Source organism: Antedon bifida, chromosome 10 (assembly GCF_963402885.1).
Source record: "Antedon bifida chromosome 10, ecAntBifi1.1, whole genome shotgun sequence".
Lineage (NCBI taxonomy): Eukaryota > Metazoa > Echinodermata > Crinoidea > Comatulida > Antedonidae > Antedon > Antedon bifida.
Window position 1 is genome coordinate 15,466,394 of NC_136235.1, and position 25,293 is coordinate 15,491,686.

General features: G+C 31.4%; 1 protein-coding gene and 1 long non-coding RNA gene across 2 annotated transcripts in view; one reads left to right on the forward strand and one right to left on the reverse strand.

Moving 5' to 3' along the window:
- Window positions 1-5,943, forward strand: part of LOC144853904 (G-protein coupled receptor 54-like) — a 40,384-nt gene extending 34,441 nt beyond the window's left edge. The window contains exons 2-4 of the mRNA XM_078711767.1: window positions 1,683-1,876; window positions 2,442-2,577; window positions 3,019-5,943. Coding sequence (XP_078567893.1) covers window positions 1,683-1,876; window positions 2,442-2,577; window positions 3,019-3,623 — 935 coding nt within the window. The 3' untranslated portion in view covers window positions 3,624-5,943. The remainder of the gene's footprint in view (window positions 1-1,682; window positions 1,877-2,441; window positions 2,578-3,018) is intronic.
- The window catches only part of LOC144853917 (uncharacterized), a 90,605-nt gene continuing 65,535 nt past the window's right edge, over window positions 224-25,293 (reverse strand). Inside the window, exons 2-4 of the long non-coding RNA XR_013614462.1 lie at window positions 7,864-7,920; window positions 737-789; window positions 224-317 (exon numbers count right to left, since the gene is read on the reverse strand). This is a non-coding gene — a long non-coding RNA (uncharacterized LOC144853917). The remainder of the gene's footprint in view (window positions 318-736; window positions 790-7,863; window positions 7,921-25,293) is intronic.

The window sequence follows — 25,293 nt, forward strand, 5'->3', positions numbered from 1 at the left end:
TATAGATAAATTACACATATATTATACTTGCAAGGTTTTCATTGAAACCTTAATGTTAGCTGTAGGCCTATGCATTTTAGAAAATCAGTTCATTTAGTTGTATTAATGCAATGTGACTAATTGAACGACTCATTTATTTCGAGTGAAGATTATTGAATTCACAATCGGATGCAATATTAACATTTTTATTACTATTTGTAAAATCCTTTTTTTAAATCTTTGTGTTTATTATTAATTTGCTTACAGTCCTTTATTTTGGCTACATCTTTTAACGATCACTTCAGAAACCGCTCGAGTTGTTCCTCGTCTAATATTCACTGTCGAACAAAAAGGAAAATATTTAAAAAAGGAATTTTATATTATTAAACATGAACATGTTGGTTCATTACTTAGCTGTTACTAATTTGTAGTAAGTCAATAAAACGATTTATTTACATTACATTTTTGCAACGTAAAATTGCGTTTTAATTAAAGTGAGGAAAATATGCTGTAATCCGTTTTGTTGGTTATTGGATTAACTCTAAAGAACCATGTAAGAGTTTTCCTGAAAGAAATTATGCAAATGACCAATTGAAACTTCACTAAAACTACAGAGGGCGATAGACTTAACGAGCTTAGTAACAACGCTAACGTACCGTACATTTCCGTATACATAATTATTATGTTACTGCAAGATGCTATACAAAATTAAATATTTTATTTATAAACTATAGATATAGTAGCATAATATGCTCACCTTTTAGTAAAAAGGAAACAAACAATTGCACTTAAATAAGCTGTTCGTTTTATCTGAAATACAAAGTATAGTATAAATAACATAAACACCGAGCCGAAATTATGATTTACAATGTAAATATTTAAAACTTCAAATTGATGGAGTAAGGTTAGCTATTATTGTTCGGAAATCTTAGGGTATGATTTCGTCAATCATCTGAGACACATAGCTATACTTTACATGATAAACGGATTTGCTGAAAGGTTTGTGCTTGAATGTTCTCTTTTTTATTCGTATTTTGCACATAATTCAATTCTTGTTTATTACTTCATGCATTAATTTCCGTCGCATGTCATTGCCCGGGTGTTTTCGCAATATATATCCTATCGTTCGCCATTTCCAGCCTACAGCGACGTATTCATGATTTGCGCTCTCCTCACAAAGTGACCTGTTCTGTTTAATTCAACAGTATTCGGATTAATGACTTAAAAGGTATTTGATGAAATGTAGTTTAGTTAAGGAGACTAAATTAAAATTATTTCCGTTTGGTCAGATGTATTAATGGATTGTTGTAGAGTACGACGCGTATTTTTATCGTTTGGTTTAATACTAATCCGCTTGCGATTCAGGACAGTAAGTTGCGAGCATGTTTTCAAATTGCAAAACGACAAGTTTGTTGATAAAGCGAACGAGCGGTCTGATTAATGTATTTTCCTTACGGTAGGGTGGGTAAATAGTGTTGTTCTCCAATAACACTGATGTTATTATGTCATTTTCAGTATCTTATTAAAAATACGATAAAACCATTGTTAGTGTTATCATTTTTTCAATTCGGAATGTTATTGGTGACTTGTTTGTATAGAACGGTGCATAATATTGAGGCTAAGACATTCCAATGCATTCAGTGATTGGAACTCATTGATAATTGAAGTTCTATATTAATGAATTTCACTTAATTTGTTTACAGGTAATGCTTTGGTGATATACATAATTATAGCCAACAATGATATGAGATCCGTCACAAACTTCTACATTGCAAACCTAGCAGTCGATGACATCGCTTTTTTAGTGACATGTGCAGCTACGACGGCCGTTTCAATTACGACGGAAGACTGGAAGTTAGGACACTTTCTCTGCAAATTCATTGGTTATATGCAGTTTGTACGTGATGGTTCAAATTACATAATTACTGTATATTACCTGAAAATTTGTCATTATTTAAATATTGATAGACCGTTCCAATCACACCGCCCCTCACTAAAACAAACATTTTTCCACGGCTGTTGTTAACAGCATTGGGAGAAGAAACCATTCATGGTCAAGTACGATTTGAAAAGGAAAAACATTTTACAAATATTCAAACACCCAATTCTAACCAAATAAAATAAGCCAAACATGTTTATGCATGTAGTATTGTAGCAATCGTAGTTCTTTGTAATGCTTGGTTCCCACTAGGACGTAAAGCAACGACGTAAGCACGACGTAAGTGATTTTACCTTATTTTTGCTTCCATTGTTTTTTAACTTTCTTGCGTTGCACTTCCGTTCTTGTGTTACGCCCTAGTGGGAATCAAGCTTTATTTTGGTTATTGATATCAGATGTTATCAACTTCTCTACAAAGGAATACTACTAGTGTGGTAGGTTAAACGAGTCCCAATCTTTTTAAGAGAAACATCGAAAAACAAAACCGAACTTTTCTTCTACTATACACTTTCTGTTTCCATAGGTAACAATTCAGGCCACGTGTTGTTTTTTGACGGCTATGACAATCGATCGGTATCACTTGATAGTTCACGCTGTAAATGCTAGAAATACGAGAACGATTCGGCGTGCCATACTTATTAGTCTTGGAATATGGGCAGGTTCGTCAAAGCATTTATTCATTATTGTGTTAAATGAGTATAAAAAAAATGTATTGTTATCACTTGTGATAATACGGTTCTATTATAAGCCCATTGTTTTTATTTTGTAATTATGTAACTAGGAATGTGTTTCATGTATATTATAAGTGTATGCAATGATATTATAAGAAAATACTGAAAAAAGGAGGTAATATTGACAATTTAAAAAACTACAGATTAATTTTTATATCAAACTGTATAAATGAGAGAAACATTAGAAAATAGCAAAGCGAGATAAAATTGAGAAATAATATGAATATGATATGATTAAGATATGACGCGAGAATATAAGTGGTGTTCACGCCACAAAAGTAAAACAAAAACTATCTAGGAATGACAATAAGATTGTTGCAGATTGAAGAGAGTCAACTATTAAATAATGCAAATATTTCTTTTTTTCAGTGTCATTTATGATTCATATACCTGTTGCGATAAACACAAATGTGAAGCATGATGAAAATTCGACAATTTGTTATAGAGATTTTGGAAATTCAGACCGTGACAAGATATTTACCATCTTCTCCTTTATGTCAATGTATGCAATTCCTCTTCTTATCATCAGCATATGTTATGTCAAAATTTTAATGCAAGTTTGGAAGAGAACATCAATGGGAACCGAAAGCGCACAAGCACAACTAAGAGCATCACAGCGAAAGAGGAAAATAACCAAAATGGTTCTGATTGTTGTTATTTTATTTGCTTTAAGTTGGCTTCCTCTACATTGTATCATTCTTGGTTTGAGTTTTTTCCCCACCGCAAGTGTATGGGATACCGACACATTTCAATACGTGTACATCACTTGCTTATGTCTGGCATACGCAAACAGCAGTATGAATCCATTTGTGTACGCGTTTACTACTACAAGTTTTAAGAAACATTTCGACAACATTTTTCGTGGTGTGTGCTTCAGTCGAACGACAAGAGAGAAGGAATCACCAGTCATGATCACGGAAACACGATTTTCAAAATTGGCTATGTCTACTGATGGAAATTCTTGCTTGAATTAAATACAGTTAGTAACTGAATCTCATTTATGTAAATAATTTGCACTTTGTAAATACATAAAACAATACAATCATGGTTAAGGTTTGTAATCATTTACAAGCCTAGCCCTAAGTGTATAAAATAAAATATGTAAGAGTTTATTAAGATACATTATTCTATAGGTAGGAATGTATAATAAATCAATATCTGCTTGTATACATTATACAACATTTATATAATAGATGGTTCCGTTCAAGCATTCATGTTTAATTGATATATTCATACTGAAGACGCCGAGCTCAGACACAAATATCTGTTACAGAAAGTTTCACAGAATAGTCTTATTGGAATAAAATAAAGCTAACCACAGAAACTTAGACTAAGAATATTCAATAATCAAAATGTCGACTAATAGCACTATAATTCAAGACTAATTCGAGAGAGGAGGAAGAGGAAGACAGTTCCGATAACATGTAACCGAAAATTTGAATTGCATCATAGTTTAAGTTTGGATAAGTAGAATGATAACAGAAAGTATGATAACCCGGTCGAAGGAGGAGTATTCCATGATTCCAAAAACCTAATTTGAATTTTATATATAGAATTATTACACGTTTCGTTGCAATTGAGTTGAAATTAATTGCGATGAACTATAATCAATATGATCATGACGTAATTCTAAATTGCACACTGTTTACCTGCATTTTGGTGTGTTGACTTACGAACCGTAAACGCAATGTGATAAAAAACAAATTAGATGGCGCTGTTTTGGCATATCCATATGCTCTTTAAAACATGGGACGCCCTCTGTCGGACTAAACTAGAATAGAAAAGCTAGAAAAGAATGTGTGCATTACAATTTGCAAATAATTGTGCAAATTCCGATAAAAGTAAAATAAAAGTTGTCATTCGAAATTAAGAAATGAAAGGAAATGCTGTACGACTAAATAACATGCTCTATCAACCGTAGACATAGTCCAGTGCCTTACCATAAAAAGCTCATAAATGTATAATTTGGCCTATTGTATCATGGAGTAATAATAATAATTATTATTACTCCATGATTGTACGTACGGTGGTTATTTAGACAAACATAACAAACAGCGCCCTCATATTGCAATGCTTCTTGCCTGTAATCAATTTTATAGTTAAGTCAGGGAAGATTCAAATTACACTACTCTTCCCTGGTTTAGGTATGAATTTGATTGCAGTTTTTAAAAATGTTTTAACACAATTCAGTGTTTCATTGCAAGTTTCATTTTAATCAAGAATATGAATATTTTCATGATAATTTGAGTGTTGGTTTGATAAAAAGAAAGTTCAATCCCATTTTGTTGACACAAACCAGAGGAACATTTTCGACATTAGTAGAGCAAGAGAAAAGTAAACTTTTGTAGTAGAACATTTGGAACACTTCTATCCAGGGACCACTATCAAGTACACAGGTTCCGTGTGAACTAAAAGAGCAGTTATATATTCCAACGCTATTGCGAGACCTCTATTAAGGGGACACTTTTTAGGCTCCAAAGATGTCCCCAGGGACTCTATTGAACTTTACGCTTAATGTTTATGAATGTACAATGTTTGGTAGATACTAAAAACGATGGAATATGATAATTATTATTATCCTGATCTATGTAGTCCTATTGAAACAAGACAAAACAGAATTTTGAAAATAAAATAATCTCTGTTATTGTGAATAGAATCTAAATTTTATGTTATGTAAATATTAAAGTATATGACTGAAACAGAATTTGTAATAATTGTGTGGAGATGTGTGGGAAGAGGTGTATTTTACTCAGGAACAGAAATAGAAAAATGGAAGATTGGGAAACGATCTTACTTTCGTTTTTATTTCACCAAAAAATATTATATTTAAATGATTGTATATTGTGTTATTATAATCAATTTGTTATTGTATATAATCGTGTCATGTGAGTACAGACACGACAACTTTGAAACAATATAATTATGTTTTTTTTTCATTAGCGTATGTATGCCTACGTAACGTAAATAAATTAGGTCAATATATTTATTTATTTTTAGTTTTAGAAGCAATACCATCAAATGGATTTTAACAGGTAGATTGAAAGAAGCGATATAGAGTAGAAAATTGTGACGACTATTTAGGCCAATAAACATTCAGAATAAAGCAAGGCTTAACCTAATTTAAAAAAGGCACATTATGAACGTTATCACCATGCTCGATTGTTCTAATGTCATATAACTTAATAACTATTTGTGTAAAAATACAATTGAAAAAATAGTGCTTATTTCTTCGTTGGATTAAAATGTTACCAAAGGATAAAAATGTTCACTTGGAAGTTATTGGAAATAATGAAAGGGACTTAAAAAATAAAAATAATATTTCTGTTATTGAGTAATATCTTGTTTTATTTATCAGATTAAATAACACTGTTTTACAATTGTAGACAGTATTTATTGTTTATCTTATCAACATCAGTCTTGACAACTGCTTTTCTGCTTTCCGCTGACGAAAAATAAGTTGGGTCATTATTAATGGGTCAGATGTTTTGCTACTCTGACGAAATTTGTACTTTATACTACTCCCTGACGCAAAGCTACCGCAAAGTTATTTAATAATAAATAACAGACATTTTAGGAGCTATCTTTTATACTACTACCAGTCACTACTACTCTGGAGTTGATGTTTACGCTGCTGTTGACTTAGGATCGGTGATTCAAGGAATGAATGACACCACATTTTCGAAAATTTCAAGTAAAGTAAAAAAATAATATGGTTCTGTAAACACATTAAACAAAATGCAGGTCAGACTGTACAACCTGGTTATTTAACCGTAATAGCGACCTCTAGAGACATTTCGATACAAATGGCACTCGACACGTTCTATTACCCAATTTACTTTCAGTGACTTTAAAAAAATTGTAAAATAATTTACCAAACCTAATGTTCTATATATATTTAATATTTTTAGAAATTTAAATGGAATGAGATCAAGTATGCCTCTTGTCAATTCTCTCATGACTTTAGTATTTCTTTTGAGGTTTCTAATAATTACGATTGAAAATTTCAATTATAATTCATTTCTAATGTATCTATTTTTGCTATTAACTTTTTTTTTGTCTGCTATGATTTGCAGTATATAGGTCATATATAACTCCATTTCTAAAAGTAATACGTGTATTTTCAACACTGTTTTACGATTGATGTATACTGTACGATTTACTGAATATTCTAAAATGTCAAATAACTTGGAATATAATAAGTTATAAAATATCTCATGAAAATATAGGTCAATTGATTATGATATCGTACGATATGTGATAAAATACAAGAAATATTGAAATAATAAAGCAGGTTTATCTTCTTTTCAAACGAGAGCAGTATGCAAACAACTTTTGACCAGCTCTGACGTCATAAACAGTAAATCAATAAAATATGCCTAGAAAGATTATTCAAATTCATCTTCGAAATCAATTTGTAATACTATATTTGTATCAGTATAGATAGTCATATCATATAGAGGATGTGTTCTATGATATGCAATTATAGGGCATTGCCTCACAAAATAATCAATAAATGTATTACATTAACACGTCAAAAGAAAGTTTATAAATACAAGCTAAGCCCTATGGAGCTGTCTGGGTATTCATTACATGATTCTAAAGAAGGCCATATACATGGCTGCAGTCGCGTGCTCAAGTTAGTGTTTACCGAACCACCAAACAGACCGACCAACCAACCGACCGACCGACCGACCGACATAGTGAGCTGTAGAGTCGCGTTGCACTCGACTAAAAATAGCATACAGCTGCATATTACTTACTTAGCTAAGTTTTCACTTAACTTTATTCCAAATCATAATTATTTTACTTAACAATTTTAAATAAAATGATAATAATAATATGAAAAGGAATAGGGCAACCACCAACAAGCAAAGCTTTACAACTGTGGCGCCCTTTAAAAATAAAAGTACGCATTCTCCAGGCCCAGACAAAACAAAAATAGGGGGATGATGTGTTCCTTAAAAGCACCTAGATGACGTCAGACCAGAATTTGAATATCAGCAACGCGTCTTCGAAACGTACTTGTACTATACAATATGATTATACATAGGGATATACGAGTTAAAGGTTTAAAAAACACTCATAAACACGTTACTAAAGAGTCCTATTATACTGCACAGTAAATCAGCACTACTGTATGTTCACTCCGCACAGAGAAAAAATCTGCACATGTATACCCATACTACTAGAATACTTTAAGCGATAACAAGTTACCATTTTTGTCTTTGACAATACAGTAGGATGGTCGACGAAAACCAATGCATGTGCGATCTGCAGAGATAGAACATAAATAAACATATATGAATATAAATAATGTCTACATAAATATAACGTTTTGAGTTCAATAATTTATTTATTAGCACGTGTTACCTGGAACATGATTTACAACATATAAAATTGAAAAATAAAATATCAATATTGCTTTACGTTTACCATTTTAAAATTAATACTTTTAATCTATTTTGTAAATGCATACAGTACAAACTAACGTGGAGGCCAAGTGGGAATAGCAAGCTGTTAAGTGGTAGGGTGTTATTATTATACATTTTATTACATGCTTCAGATTAGAGTTATGGTTGTAATCTTGTGATCTAATAACAAAATGTACAAGTTCATTTACCTTAGTCAATAACCACTCATTGTGAAACGTAAAATAATAATTACAGAAGTTTATAGTACAATTATGGAAACATTTTCCATAATTATACAGAAACTAGTAGGCCTACATCTTTCGAGACGGGGGTTACCTCGGTGTACTAGTATACACACATCCACTGTCACTCACCAAGAGGACCCCTTGATTGTCAGCATACGCTGTTTAGGGTCATCCTCTATAAATAAGGTGTAATAACAAAAAATATAAATATATTAATTATGGCCAAAATAGTACCACACTATACGGTACCGAACTATATGAATCATATGATTTTAAATGTCAATAAGATTAAGATCAAAGAAAATACATACAAATGAGACCATTGATCATTTCTATTTTGAAGCAGACGGTCGTTCAGTACCAGTACTTTTTTTCTAAAAGAATACTATACAACCTTCATTGACGATCAACGTCAGTAAAACCAGGGAAGAGCGAAATTAATAATTAATAATTTAATAAAATTAATTTCTCTCTTCACTCTCATAATCAATGATCCATCCAGAAATGGGACACCCTGGACTAACTAAGTCATTCTCAGGCGGCATATACCAGATCAAGAGCTTCATTCTAAATTAGCCTTAAAGGCCGCTAAATTAGCCCCTAGCCTTTAATAAATGTCACAATGTGTTGTTAATTGAAAGAAATTTAATTTCTGTTACACTGCACATTAGTTAAAATATGTATATATTTTTTCACCGAGTCGATACTCCGTTTTACATGTATATTATTATTATAATATTTTTGCACGCGACTCTACAGTTCACTATGTCGGTCGGTCGGTAAACACTAATCAAATTTGCGCACGCGACTGCAGTCATGTATTATGACCTTGTTAATCTGAGTACACCAGTATTAACGAAACGTGAACTTCTTACTATAGAAATCAACATTTAATATTAATATAAATATTATTAGTGATTGTGTCATGAGACATTAATTTGTTTCAGTAAACTAAAAACGGTAATATGACGTGATATATGTTACAGACATTCTTTTAGAAGAACAATATATGTAATATATATATGACTACCAAATATTGACGAAGACGCAAGTATAGACAAAAGTTCTATCACACTGAAATTAATCAATGTTAGTCGGGCAAACTCAAACCAATGAACGCACAATATTTTCCTTTGATGTCAAACCGATCTTTTTTTTTGCAGTATCGCGATTCAACATCGTGGCATAATATTACAAAACATTAATGCATCGAGCAAGAATTAAAATTGAGAATCGCACAAAATAGTACAGAAATCCACCCTTGCCAACCGCAAAACACTGTCTTCCTTAAAAATGATAGATTGTTATTGCACATGCGACATGTCTATTGAGATAGTCTTTCATTTACAGTGAGTTGACAATGATTTGATGAGACAACTTGCAAAATCTATATACATCGTTCGTATATTCCTTATCGCAGTAAAATCTTTTTCTTGACGGAAGCCTGTTTTCTGGTTATAATATTATGAGATAAAATAAGATAATTTATCATAAATTAATTATTAATAATACGGTATTTTTGATCTCAGAACTAAAATTACATGATCAAATTTGATGATGAACAGTTAAAAATGTGGAGATGACGTGTATTTTAAGTTGTTTCTAGATTGATAATGTGTTTCAATGAAATAAAGGTTCTAGTCCACTTTATAAAATGGAGGCGTTATTTGAATAATATAGGAAGTATTGATTTATTATGTTTTAAATAAATACTATCTCTCTTTCTGAAAGACTGCAATATTTCTACAGTAGTTTAAGGAGATGACTTTAGAACGAATTAAAGATGCAAAGATCACCCTATTATTTGAAAAGCATTTTTAAAAGATTTATTCCTCAATCTTCTCTTCACTGTAAGAAAGAATTGAAAATGACTGATGTAAGCTCTAACAATTAGCTATAAAAGAGAATGGGAAATAATGGATAATAACTCATATTAAAATAGAAAGAACTGTCAATATTCTTTTCGAAAAGTATATTTTTATTATCATACTCTTTTTTTTAGCAAAGAAGCTATATTCACATTCACATATAAAAAAGATATGAAATATTGTTTAAATGTTTGCATTGTGAATAAACACAGGGAATTTAGGTTTGCAGTAAACAATGTGTTTCCAAAGGAAAATATGGTTGTGGTTGTGCAACAATCGTCTTCTGCAGAGTTGCAGAAAAGTTCAATTTTGTTGTTTTCGATTAGTTTATAAAGTACACCTTATCAACAAACATATTTAGGCCTAAAAAAACCCAATTTTTTCTATATAATGATTCGAAATAGTTCTTTTTATAGTAATGTTTCTAATTACTGTATTGAATAACGTTTCATTTAAAACTTTAATCTCCAGATATTTTATCTTAGTTTATTATTCACTAATATTAAGTGTTATAAAAAGATATTTCGTGTCATTTTAAAATACTGCATTTGTATCTATATAATACTGTATGAACTATAATGATAATAATAATGATTGACTTAAAGGTGTTATTAAATAATACAATTAAAGTCAACACAATATTATCATATTATTACTGCTGTTTGACTTAATATCTTTTAAAATGATATTTAATGGAACATAAAAAACTAATATAAACGTATTGAATTTAAATAAATAAAAAATCTTCATGGTCTTGCATAGCAGTAGTTGCATTATTAAAATCTATAATTAAGCTATAATACCAAGAGAATTGAGGCTGTAAATGGAATTGATAATGTTTGCAAGTATACGGATTAAGAATAATAATACTGCTATAAATTATAAACATTTATACTTTAGAATTCCCTTACACAGTAGCCAAGTATGCGAGTAGTGCTGGTGCAATAGTAGTAGGCCTACGTTCAGAGTAAACGAGAATTTCAGATTTGTTCAAATAACATTATAGTAAAGATTACATTAAACAATAGTTAAACATGTTAAAAGTCTTTTTTTTAAATATCATTATTGAATATCTTTATTTCTTTATCCGCCAAGATTTATAAAGGAGTTGCTGATATGTTGAAAGATCGGGAACTACCGGAAAAGTATATAGATGGTATTGGCCGCAGAGATAATGTGGTTAGAATGTCATTTTCATATAATAAGTTGGATATGATTTGGGTGCAGATATATGGAACGACATCGCTGGTGATGGTCTAGGACTAAATAAAGCAGAAGATTCCGGGTTCGGTTTCTCATTTTCACAGATTTCATTCTCTTTACTGGGTGGCATTTATTTCTTTCCTGTGTACAATGTATATTATAATGGAGATAGGTAGCTTACTCGGTTATAAAGAATATATTTCTTGATCAATATTTACTACGTATGATGAACGTTTTTTTAGATTATACTGTAGTTGAATACCAAAATAGTTCGGATCAAGCGTTTCTTAATCTAGAATTAAGTGCACGATATATTAAGATACCATATTTTATACTTTAGCAGTTGATTATTATATTGCATGCCATATTTTATTCTACAGTGTGATCCAATATGACATAACTGTCATTGGGGTAATATTTATCAGCATTTAAGCATTCAACCTGTAACCATTATTATAAAATGAAACACGTACACTATTACTAGAGGGCAATCGAGCGTAGCTTACAGCGCAAACAGCATTTATCAGATATCTTGTCTTCGGAATCAAATAGATCAATATTCGGTATGTTTTCTAATTGTAACTTTACAAATCAATGGCGTATTAAGTGGTTGTTTTATATATATATATTTAATTTTTTTATTTTATTCATTCGAAACTAACAGGTTTGATACAAAAAAACAAAAAACAAGACTGTTTAAAGCACCTTGATTGGTCCTAACATTGATCAAGGGTTTCTCTCGTCCAGTGCCCACCTTAACCAGAGGAAAGGCATGGGCCAATACGTCTGAGGCAGATACTAGATGAAAGGATATACAAAGTATGATCCATGTAAACGTCTAAAATGCTTGGCAGCTGGTAGACAGTCTGTGAATTAGGTCAATCATGTACTTTTATGAAACCAAGCTATCGCCAAGCCTCAAGCTTATTCGCTACTAATTCTGGACGTTTAATTTAACAACACGGCTGATAGCAGACGATGTATACATTCAACATTGAAGTAGTGATTTGATTAGTTTCCTCCATGCTAATATAGACCCGAAAATGTTTTGGTGTGTGATGATGCATACATGACATATGCCTTATATCTCTATTCAGAGAATAATGACTCGTTGCTTGATGTTATACAATTTACGCCCGTATTCTTAAACCGAACTTTAGTCGTAGTTCGAAGTTCGACTTGAAAACGTCCTAATTCGAGCTATTACTTCAAGTTCGAGATTACAAGAATTTCAAAATGACAAGAGGTTGTCCATGGTCAAACATAGTATTTCAAAAGTGTACACGTGTCGATTAACCAAACACCTTCAATGATGACGAAATATCAAATTCATGCCATTTACATAGTGTATATCAAGTTAAACTTGTTGAACTACAGCGACTATCTGATTAATGATAACGGATCAATTGTTTTCATTAGCGTAATAATCTTAGTGAAACTTGGATGTTGATATACATGCCTTAGGCTGCAGATACATGGTCAATTAACTAAGTAGAGTGAAGAGGATGATACAAAGAAACAAATTGAATGTATTGAAGATAAACCGGATAACTAACATTTCCATGTATAATGGAATTCAAACATTGTACGATAAAAATTATTATGAAATGTGACAATCGTAAACACATTTCTAAACAATTTATTAAGTGGTCATAAATGCATCGTTATCTCCTCTTTGGGATTATGTCATCTTCCGTTCACAGTGATGTTTTTATTCTTGTGTTAAATTGATTTATTGAAAATATTAACAACTAAGTTTTTCAAAGATATGAATGATAAATTTCCGAGATCCAGATGAGATCAATGACGTAATTTTTCTCTCTTGATAGTAGTTTCTGATATCTATTTCTAAGACACAACATGAAAATAAATCATGTTAGTCCATTAACACAATTTTTACGTAGGCTGATTAGAATGAGAAATCTCTAATGTAAGAAAAAAAAAATTCGTTAAAGAGGGAAGTCTGGATTAACTGGATCAATGGCATAAACAGGCAATTAACGCATCTCGAGTCATCGAAATAAATTATTATTCCTAAACTAGTAATAATATACTCGTTAGAAGAACAGAAAAAATACTTAAGATCCTACCTAATAATACTGTGCTGAATTATTGAATATGTTATTTTTTCTATTAACAATTACGCACTAAGTAGGCCTAATGCATACAAATATTACACATCTTTTCATTATGATGGCATGCCAAAAGCCGAAGGCTCTGCATTCCAACTCTATTGCAAAGTACATACCGTACTAGTTTCTGTATTTCATACTCATATAGTATATTATTTAACTTTCTGAATAGAGGCCTGTCATTAACCTTTTTAACCAGTTAACAGGGGCAAAATCTTCAGGAATGTCAGCGTGTTAGAACGATTCCAATGAATGAATTTCCCACAATTATTACGACACTATTACTTATTGATTCTATCATATTATTATTTTTTTTAAGTTGAATGCCACCAGAAATAACCAAATTATATTACATGTTAGGCCTATAGGTTTAAAAACAGAATCTCGTTTTCTAATCATTCTTGTCAGGGATGTGCAGACAATTATCGTGTGGTCTTCATCATCTGAACATCTGGTCTGGCATTAAGATAGATAGAAACATATCGGTGAAACATATAGGTTTTGCAACATGGAGTAATAGATCTAACTGTGTAATCATCCTTCACCTTTTTAACCAGGCCCAGGTCGGGATTTTCGTGAATCTGATATTTTTTTTTTTTTTGCCCCTGTTAACCGAAATAATGTCTTTTTTTACATACATACTCCTTCGATTTGTTGATGATTATCTAACCGGGTATTGAATACAATTAACATGTTTATTATAATTATGCTTATACATACTTTGTCATTGAGAAATCAACATAATATAATCTGACAGCATATTTACTTTGTCACTATAACTATAAGTTATTCATTCTTAAGCATCTTATTTTTGTATTTGGGCCTACAATAAATACAGTTTGCTTTATAATTTTAATGCAGAAATTATATAGTAACCATAGTGACAACCGACAACCAATAATGCTTAATTTATAAATCGATTATATTGGTTTAAGGAGAATATTGCAATATTGCTTTATTAAAATGTTGTTTTATTATGTGTACTTTATATACTTTTGTACTTATTTGGATTACTTCTTGGTCTAATTGACTTTACAAATCAATGTGAAAACATTTACGGCAATCGACAACAATGTGATATGTCGATTGGACAGCACGTGTTTTTTAAATCGGTTTCTGTCGATTTTCAATTTCAGAACGACGCAATCGTAAGAATCATGAAGACAGTAAAATAAAATAGATACAACATAAATATACAAAATAAAATTACGTTAATCGTAAAATAAAACAAAAGCAAAACATTTGCGGAAAAATAATATTGTATTCTAGGTACTTACAGGGAGGTGACATGATCATTGATAACACCTTAGATGACAGCTACACAGTCAACTTGTTGGAGAGGCCTTAACCCATGCTGCAGTGGGTTGAAATTGGAAATAATGATAATCAGGAGGACAGATCTTTGCGCTCTTAATCAGACAGTCAAAATAAAACTAACATTTTATTTTCATAATACAAACATACAATATGTTTAATATTGTATGATAATTATGAAAATAAAACTAACATTTTATTTTCATAATTATCATACAATATTAAACATATTGTATTATTCTCCCGAACCGAGGCAGCACCGTTCGACTGTTCGCGTCGGCTATGCTCACACAAACCAGACCAGAAACCATATTAAAGAGATTAGAACAGAATGTCGGTTCCCTTTGTTGAATACCGTTTTATTATGCAATAACCGTTATTCAATGCGTTTGCGCATTCCTCTTTCAGCCTGGTCAAAATCAATAACATCGGGCCTACTAAAATAAAAAACAATATATATATAGACATTAGACAAAACTTTCAGCAAATAAAATGTGATGTTCAATTATATGTATCAGTGCGCCAAGAACATTTTGCACATTTTTTATTCTCTGACAGAGTTTTGTTACTTTCTATACCTCAATTGTAGGAAAATAGCTTCTTTATTTTGTATATGAAATATATTTTTATTTATTATATGCTTTTTGTTAAATTTAAACATTTTGATTTGTTTTATTGAAATAAATTTCCTTCGTTGCGTATCATTAGTAATTAGTTATATAATTAGTATCAGTATGAAAAATGAAAAGAGTAAAATTTGAATTTAATTGTTTGTTTTACATGAATCTTGTTTTTAATACTTCTTTTGCTAAAATATGAACAACTCAACATGGCGTGCACGTTATACGACTGTGCTGATATATAGTTCAAGAAGTTATAATTAATAGGGTTTACTATTTGTTCTTTTTTTCTCTCAGTAGAATTTTTGGAAATGAAAAACGAATACTGTACTATCAAAAAACACAACAGGGATAGTTTACCAACCATGTAGTAATTTTTGTGACGCGAACAATTGCGCAACCAATCCGAATTCAAGAATGTTCGATTTCCGCGAATAATTTGCCTAGTGGAAAAGGAGCTTTTGTTAAAGAAAACTACGAATGTCACGAAACCTAAGATCACGAAAGCTAAGACTCTCTAATACCTAAGATCACGAAACCTAAGACCCAATACCTAAGATTACAAATTATAAGATATACGACAGCTTAAAAACACTAATTGTTTATCTATACACAATTTTAAACATAGTAGATTTCATTTATCAATGCTTTTTACCATAAATGTAATTGAATACTTATCACAAACAGAAATAAGCTCACAATATTTTCGCCCGGTGAGTAAATATATACCTTTGTTTCACAACAAACACACTGGACGGTTTCAGGGATTGTTTCCCTTTCGCACCTGCATTGTATTTTGACACCAAAATAATTCAACTTTATTCTGAATACCACACCTTAGTAATTTTATGAAAGAGATTCACATAAAAAGTAACAAATAAATACTTGGTATTATTTATACATAAAAATTGGTGATTTTACAGACTTGTTCCTTGCACACTACTTTCGCATACTCAACTTTCAATATTTTCGTTTGGAGCGACAATAATAGAGGGCTAAAAAATGCACGTTTAATTTGTTCAGTATATTTTGTCAATTTGTCAATAAAAATGCTGTAATATGTTCCTGCTGATACTTTTCTATTTTCAAAGAATATTAATCGATCTTAAATTCAGCATCACTATTTAAGGGGATATGATGAATTTGTCGATTTTTTCAAAGTTAACGAAACCGTGTAAAGTATAAACAGTAACATTTTATTTGTATTGACAGTGACAAAATATATTGAATTGAACATGATTTTCACCAAAAAAAGAGTTAAATAGATGGATTCCACATAGTTTTTAGCCTTCTATTAATGTTGCTTAAACAAAATATTGAACATAGAGTATGCGAAATTCGCATGAGAAAAACGTCTGTGAAATCATCATTTTATTTAAAGAATTGATTGTTATTTTATTGATTCTTCTTCATCTAATTCTAAGGTGTGGTATTCAGGATAAAGTTGGTTAACAAATTTAGAGTTATACAAGGCAGGTGCGAAAGACAGTTATTGGTAATCTTGGGTCTTACGTTTCGTGATCTTAGGTCTTAGGGGGTCTTAGCTTTTGTGATCATGATCTTAGGTTTTGTGACACCCAGAAAACTACCGCACGAAGCGACAGTCAGGAACTTTTAAATATGACTGCCGCATCTGCTAAAATATACTATTTGATATATAACCTGAAATAATATTACCAAACTTTATTGGTGATGATATTATCTTGAATTATTCCTAGGTAAAACATTACAATTTCGCATACGTGGATTGAATAGGAATGGATTGATACACTCAACACGTTCAACGTGGGCGTGAATCTTAATTGTCGAGTGCATCATTCAATGGCCTCTATCCATGATGGAAAGACGTTCAAGCTGTGTTGTGCTAGTCTACAAACTAATCATGTATCAGATTGAGGGAGCTGTACTGCTTCAAACGCGGCTGCGCGAGATAGATTCACTTGTATAAGAACGTATAATCTATCAGATTGTCATAAACTGGAATTGCTTTCAAGACTTGATATTACTGTTTATCTTAAATGCGGCACATGCTAACGTGTTACCATGGACGAAAATTCAACTGGAGTTTTACCTATGTCTACAATACCAATAGCCAGCGTGCTTTCGTTAATTACACTGGTTGGAATTGTCGGTACGTAAACAGTTCATTTAGTATTTAATATTAATTATGTTTGCGATGATTGAGTTTGTTTACATTGCTTTTTAAGTGGTGTGTTAATGACATATTTAAAATCACCAACGCTTTATCTTTACGTTGACGATGGAAGAATATAATTGATAAATATTGCTATATAAAGTAACATGGTATTTTGCAAACAAGAAACGCCTAATCGACAATTATAATTAATATTTCTAGTAGCATAAAAATGTTCAGTAAGAGCTGATGGGTGACTTCTTTGCGCAATGTATTATTGGTATCGGTTGAAGTTTTTGCAATTAAAAAAATCCTTTTGTTTGTGATGAATATGACATCTTGAATCTCATAAGTAACAATTTTATCTCAAAATCGTAGTTAACCTGTTCATTTTAAGACGAATGCTTTAGATAAAAGATATTACATTACTATCAAGTGATCGATTATTTTCAACAGATGCTTTTGCCATCCAATTTCATTTTGTTACTTATTATATTTTGCATAAGTTGAATAACCAAAACGATATCAATCATTTGTGACAGAGCATAAAAAATTGCTGCGAGTACTGTATATCGTCAAAGTATATTATAGTTCCATTATTCTTTAGTTAGTAAGTTCCGTTAGTAATTGCAACCCAGAGGATTGTGTGGAATAAATTGTGGTATGCTCATTTCGTGTAGGATCCTCAGAGATTACATTTAAATTCAGCCTTGTCTAAATTGATTCTGCTTTATTACCAATTTGTTCCCAAAGAATAATTTATTTATTTTATTTATCACTTGTGTATTACTAACGATAGACATCTCTCCATTATGTACGATAACAATACGTTTTGTTAATCAAAAATGAAAATGTTGTACGTCCTTGCGTTGCGTCTCTATGAGGACCTAGCATAAATGGGTGTCCCTGGATATGGGTTGGTCTTACGGTAGTGCTATAACATATATTCCCTCGTTTGTTTCACAGTGTCCTTTACAATATAGGGGTGTCACAAAGGACTGGTTACTTGGTTTATTATTATTTCTAAAACTGTATAGTTTTTGGTTGGTCAATGTCACTCTCACTAATAATAATTGTTTGTACATAATCTATAATAATGTCCATCATTGTTTCATTAAAAAAAGGCTTTGTTTATGATAATAGTAGTTATGAATAACGATTAAAAAAAAACCGTCATAAAATGGCAATAAGTCGAAGTAAATACTCAAATGATCCGATGTGATCCCATTCACTATCCGTATGTGTGTTGGCTCTGGTAAACAGATTAGTCAAACATTATGGGGCAATTGAAAGTAGCTGAAAATGTTGCGAACTCTATTTTTAACATGCACATCTCTGCATGATTTATGTCTGATGTTTTGAAAAATAAATGTGGCCAAAAACAAACAAGCTTGTATAGGTAAAAAACGGTTAGAGCTATATTTATATAAAGCCCTTATGACGCACACACTAGACCGTTATGTGTTTTCCGCATAGCGAGACATGAGCAGTATAGTACCTCTTGTGAATCAAAAACAAATGTTCAAGTAAATAATTAAGTATTCTGAAGATGATACCTTAATGCTTGTCGTGAAAAGGCGTCACTAGCGTTTAAACAGAATAGATACACACAGGGTAATACAGTTAACTTCATGTAAACCCCCCGCCTAATGAGACGCTGACACTTGTTGTTAACGTGTGCCAGACAAAATTATCTTTTTTTAAAATGTTCTTCGAACACTGCCTAACCCGGCGTTTAAGTGTTCAATACAAAATTAAGGGTTTGACGTGTTTTGACGTCATTATGCCTTAAGATGTGGAATAATTACAAAGTAGATCAAATACAATCAACATGCATTATTTTCACTATCCCTGCAATTGTTGACGTTTTGTTAAAATAATGCATTTAATTAATAATTTTGTTTTCAAATGTTCATTAAACCAGGTTATTTGTTGTCTTAAATGTACGTTCCTTAGTCAATTGTGATTTTTAAAAAAAAGAATGTACACGTTAGGCAGGAGGAAATAGTTTTGTAGGCCCTATAGGTAACATTTATAAAGTATGAACTTCATACCATATAGCTATGTTTAGCCTGGTTTGTTTTCTTATCGCTAAATAAAATGTCTTATTTTTTTTGGCAGAATTATTTAATACGGTACAAATCCGGGAATACCCGATATTCTCGCTAAAAAGATTCCCCTACAGTATATAGTATTATTTTTTTTAATTTATTATAAAATACATGACTTTGTGACTTTTAATTAGATCTAAAAAAACAAATGTTAAGTCCTTGTTTCTTCCGGCCTGACGTTGTTAAGAATGAGTTTGTAGATCATTTCTTTTATTATATATTTTAAGGAAGAGAAAAGATACTACACAGAATGTTCAATGTACTTATTTCGATAATGCTACATACAGTTGTTCATATTTCATAAGAGCTTAGCATTAGTCTTTCAATTACAGTGGAAATATTCTACTTATCACACGTGAAGAGTTAATAATTTAGCAATGTTCTCTACTAACGCGACTGGCTGATGGTACCACCTGTTAATATTTGAGAGTGCTTTAAGTGTATATTTTAACACACTGAGTGAATCCTTTCCATTTCATTGGTTAATTAAAAACTTATGAGTATTTAGTTCTACACAACAGAAAAGTGATAGTTAATGGTGAAACGAACTAATAAATTGACAATTGAACGTTCAGTTTTAGAAAGTTTTCGTTCGAAAACTAACTCATGCGTACGCCATGTCCTATAGTCTGCATTGTGTATGTTTTGTATTCGTTGAAGGAAACATTTAATCAATAATTAGGAGTTCTATTGAACTCATATATACTGTCTACTTAACTCAAACACATTAATTATGAAACTATGGAAAAAAAAACACCACAATGTAGCGTCTAAAACTGTTATAATTATAGAATATGTTATTTCGGTTATATTTGCAATGTCTTCTATCTAGCATAACATATCCTGACATCGTATTTAGTTATGCTTGATTTGATTTGCGTAGGAACATAGTTTAAAAATCCATGTAGTTTGTGTAACAATGAAGTTGCCATATTGTTTTGACACATGTTTCTTCCACAACTTTATTCAACTCAATTCTTCGTTTCACAATGGTATAATATCCAGAATAGACTGCGAGGACGTATAAGACTCAGACGTATAGCTTGGCCAGTCTCCTTCGATCTTCCTCAACCACCAAAAGGTATGTTCGGTCTCTCGAATTAGATGTGTCTCATTAGACATCAGTTGTGGTCTCGAATTAGAGGGGTATCGGCATTAGAGGGATATAACAATAGTGGAGGCTGCAAATTGTGTTACATTGGGTTATGCAATTGTTAGCATCACAAAAAAGTACTGATATACGAAAATAAAAAAAAAACATGCGCATGTAAACCATCGATCCTTGAGAATAAAATTAATGTGCTGGTGAAAAACAGGACTGTCATTGTAGATGGAGAAGCATTCTATATACTTAAGTTTAGATTTTTCTTTTTCTGTTTATAAGTTTATTAATATGGATGATATTTCCGAAATAAAAAGAAATTGAATTGAATTGAATTGAATTACCATGTTTTACCACAATATAGAATCATTATTGTATAACTTTGCTTTATTGATTATTACTGTTTTTCCACTCATCACACAAGCACATTATTATAACCTAGTTTGCATTCATATACTAATCGTACCTTATATTTATGAGCAGACTGTTTTCTCATTACAGTTTGCGACATAAGCAACCTTTTGTTTTATAGTTTTTTCAAACGTCGGTTAATCCTAAGACTAGCAGATATTTGAGTTTAAATTGCTTTGTTGTAGAGCAAAGAAACATTAACATAATCTTTAAGAGACATTTTGAACTGAGTCGTTTCAACAAAAAAGCAATTATTTACAAATTTAAACCTTAGCTGTGTTATATTCTAGCCACATGCATCATCAAAATACTATATTATTATTACATACCATGGAATGTCATTGTAGATATATATATATATATATATTAATGTTCATTGCCTAATGTGTTTATATAATTATATAAAAGTATCTCTTCGGAGATCCCGCCTCGTGAATAAAAATACTGAAAGATGAGGGCGTATCAATTTGATCTCTGGTGCGCGTGCGTACAACTGAGGACTAGTGCTGTTCCGCCGCAACACGCCGAGAATGTTAAAGAGTCGCTATCCAATCGAGTTTGAACAATACCATGAAAGCCCCAGTGGTCTAATGGTTAGGACATCTGCATATCAAGCAGGCGGTCTGAGTTCGAGTCTCAGTTGGGGTGACTTTTTCTCATTCTCACAAATTTCCTCATCTTTATCATTTCAAATTAATTAATTAAATTTCAGTATATCACCGGGCGGTTTCGAATTAATGTTCATTGCCTAATGTGTTTATATATATATATGTATATACACTTGCATCTTTGGGTTCATATATATATACATATATCTGTTTAGTTTACAGTGTATGAATTCATTATTAATTCCAGCAAGGCTTTTATTAAAACTTCAAATTATACTGTTATAGATACAAACTATAACTTCACTATAGTCGAAATTACATAGATATGGAACATAAAATGCAAAGGCAAGTCGTATTGTATTACCTTTTGTACTACTCATAGTTATTTGCATAAATATAAGTTGTAATATGATAAGGTTGGTTATGGAATATGCTGTATGTCTTTATGACTTTAGATTAGTTATGAGAATGATGTTTTCAGGTATTATATTGCCCTAATCTTTATAATGATGGCCCGAGTTTAAAGTATTGTTTTTATATCTATAATGATTAGAGCTTCTAATTCATAATTATTTTATAGATTATTGTGAAAATAAGGATAAAGTAATCAAATAATATTTTCTGTTATTATAATGATTATGAATCGAGTCATAATATTTTTCATATTTCAATATAATCATTTTGGATCACATTTCTTGAATAATGTAATTTGGAACAATACATACATTTTTTCTTGCTCGGTGTAATACTTTGGGATATACAAATGGAGTTTTTATCAATATAATTGTGATAGAGTACTCAAATCATAGGTTCTTGATCGGTATAATAATTTGGGATAGATTACTAAAATAATTTTTTGATTGTTCTAAGAATTTTGGATCGTACTACACAATTTATTTCTTCATCATTGTAATAATTGGAGCTCGCATATAGTACTTGAATCATTTTTAGTCGCGTGCAACGCGACTCTACAGCTTACTACGTTGGTTGGTTGGTCGGTTGGTCGGTTGGTCGGTCGGTTGGTCGGTAAATACTAACTTGAGCACGCGACTGCAGCCATGTATATGACCTTGTTGATTACACTATTTGACTGCACACGACTACAAATGTTTTGCATCAAGAAGCATGATAATCAATACAAAATCAACTGTCATAAACAAAATCAGTGAATTTAAATAAGCAGACTTGGTTAAAAAGCTACTATAGAAAAACGCTGTCTGATACACGCCATTCGCACCTTTTTTTGATCATTGAATCATGCGGTATAATGAATGTTAATTTGCAATATGTAAAGCACTTTATTCCAACAATATAAAAAATAATTGATGCAATAAACGTTTTGTAGTTTGCGTTGATGATTTATACATCGATAGACTACATTCATCTCTCTATTTATTAATAATCACCGTCATTAATTTTAACACATTAATGAGAAAGTTGGTGGATATCTTCGTTTTCAACATTTAGTAATTTAATGCGCTATTATGCCTGAATAATGTTGTTACAGTTATTTACAATGTAAGTAAATTTATCATTGGGAGAAATGCACTTTCTTTCAGTGTTACTTATCTAGTTTTTCTCGGTTACTAAGGCTCTCAGGGCAATTCAAATTAATGTTCGTTGAAATGCAAGCTTTTCATTATCAATGTAAGGTTGTATGGCGTGTTAGGAGAATAAATAGTTCTAATTTGTCATGTCGGACAACATTCTCATACTTTCATGAAGCATTTTTACCTTACTTTTTTTGCTACAGTATATTGCTTTGCATGATATGCTATGCCATATGATATACCTTCTTTTTCGTTTCAGATATCGAGATGAATATTGAGTGTTTTCTATATTTCAAATCCCACTCCCTACGTTTTTCAGATCTAATTTAAGGTCACAAACTACATTTAATGTATTTAAAATACATACTATATGGTCCTATTGAAGACCATTAAAAGGTTAACAATGTGAATAAGTTGATTCTAATAATGTAAGCGGCCCGCTAAAAATCCGCATGCACTGATATTATCGTTTTTCTTCTGTAATTCACTCACTTTTCGGGTCTTGAATCTTCTGTAATTAAATATCACTGAAATTATCCCATTACAAATTCTGTTTAAAATATTGAAAATATTATATAATATAAATATTTAATTTTTACAGCGTAGTAGGTATTTGACCTAATGGTATCGACTTCTATGTAAACGGAAAACCTTTACCATTGCCGTTGTATTTGCCCTTCCCTTTAGACTTATCTGACGTTGTAATATTGAGTTTTTTGCTCGTTTGTGGAATGTTTTTTTCATTGTGTACAACAATCCATTGCAATTAGTTTAATAGAACCGCATTCAATTAGCCAGTTCCGTTATCACGACCGGTAATTATACAATTCCTGACAAATTGAAGTAATAATCCAATAATACCAATTGCCTTTCCAATGCAAAATGTGTCCGACACTGCAAGACGTAGTTTAGACTACATTAACGTTTACACATTTGAAACAGGTGTCATCTATGAAATGCGTATCACTGTATGTCCTGTAAAGTATTAATTACATGTGTTTATTTCCTTCGACGAATTATTTATTCATACAAGAACAGGTTTGAATGAGGTATGGATTGTCAAATCAATTAATGAAATTGTACAGAAGTGATTGACATCAGAGTGCTTGATTTTACTACTACCGGAGTTTTTCGTCAAGGTCACTCAAAATGGAATACATAGGCCTATATAAAATGGAAACATACATGGAAATATTAAAAGCTTAAAATAAGTATTACTTATAGACTAGAACAAGTTCCGTTAGCGAATCATGTGGAATTGTTTTTAAATCCCGATAAAATGAACAACAGGTGTGTTTCTATATTCGGCTAACTTGTAAAGCACTATTATTATTTGCAGGTAGTTTTATAATTATTTATACTTCCTGGTATTAAAATGCGCGTAGTCGCCATCAGTCGCTAACGGAAACGTTGCGCCACACCGATCTTTTTTATTATTTAAAAAAAAACAAAATTAAGGAAATATGCATATGATGCCGACACATGGTTTGACATGACATTTGAACGGACCATACTTAATGGAGTGGAGTTGTGGCTTGGTGGTTATGATGCTTGACTGCCACTCCAAGGGTCCTGGGTTCAAGTCCCGTCAGGATTTTTTCTAAGGACCAAATTACAACTCCACTCCCAAAGACTTGTAATAAGACTTTGTTTATGTAGAGCATCTTGTGTATATGTTTGTATTGTGAACCTCTGAGGGTCCCTAATGATCAGCAATTGCTGGATGGATCACCCTCATTAAATATGGTAAAAAAAAAAAAAAAATACAGAATACAGATACAGGTTGGTTGTCCAATAATATGAAAAACTCGCTCAATATACAGCAACAAATTAAAGAAATATAAATACTATAACAGACAACAATAAATAGACATAATTATCTCAAAATATAATTATGACGACAGTAAATACGGTAGTATATAACCAAAAACGAAT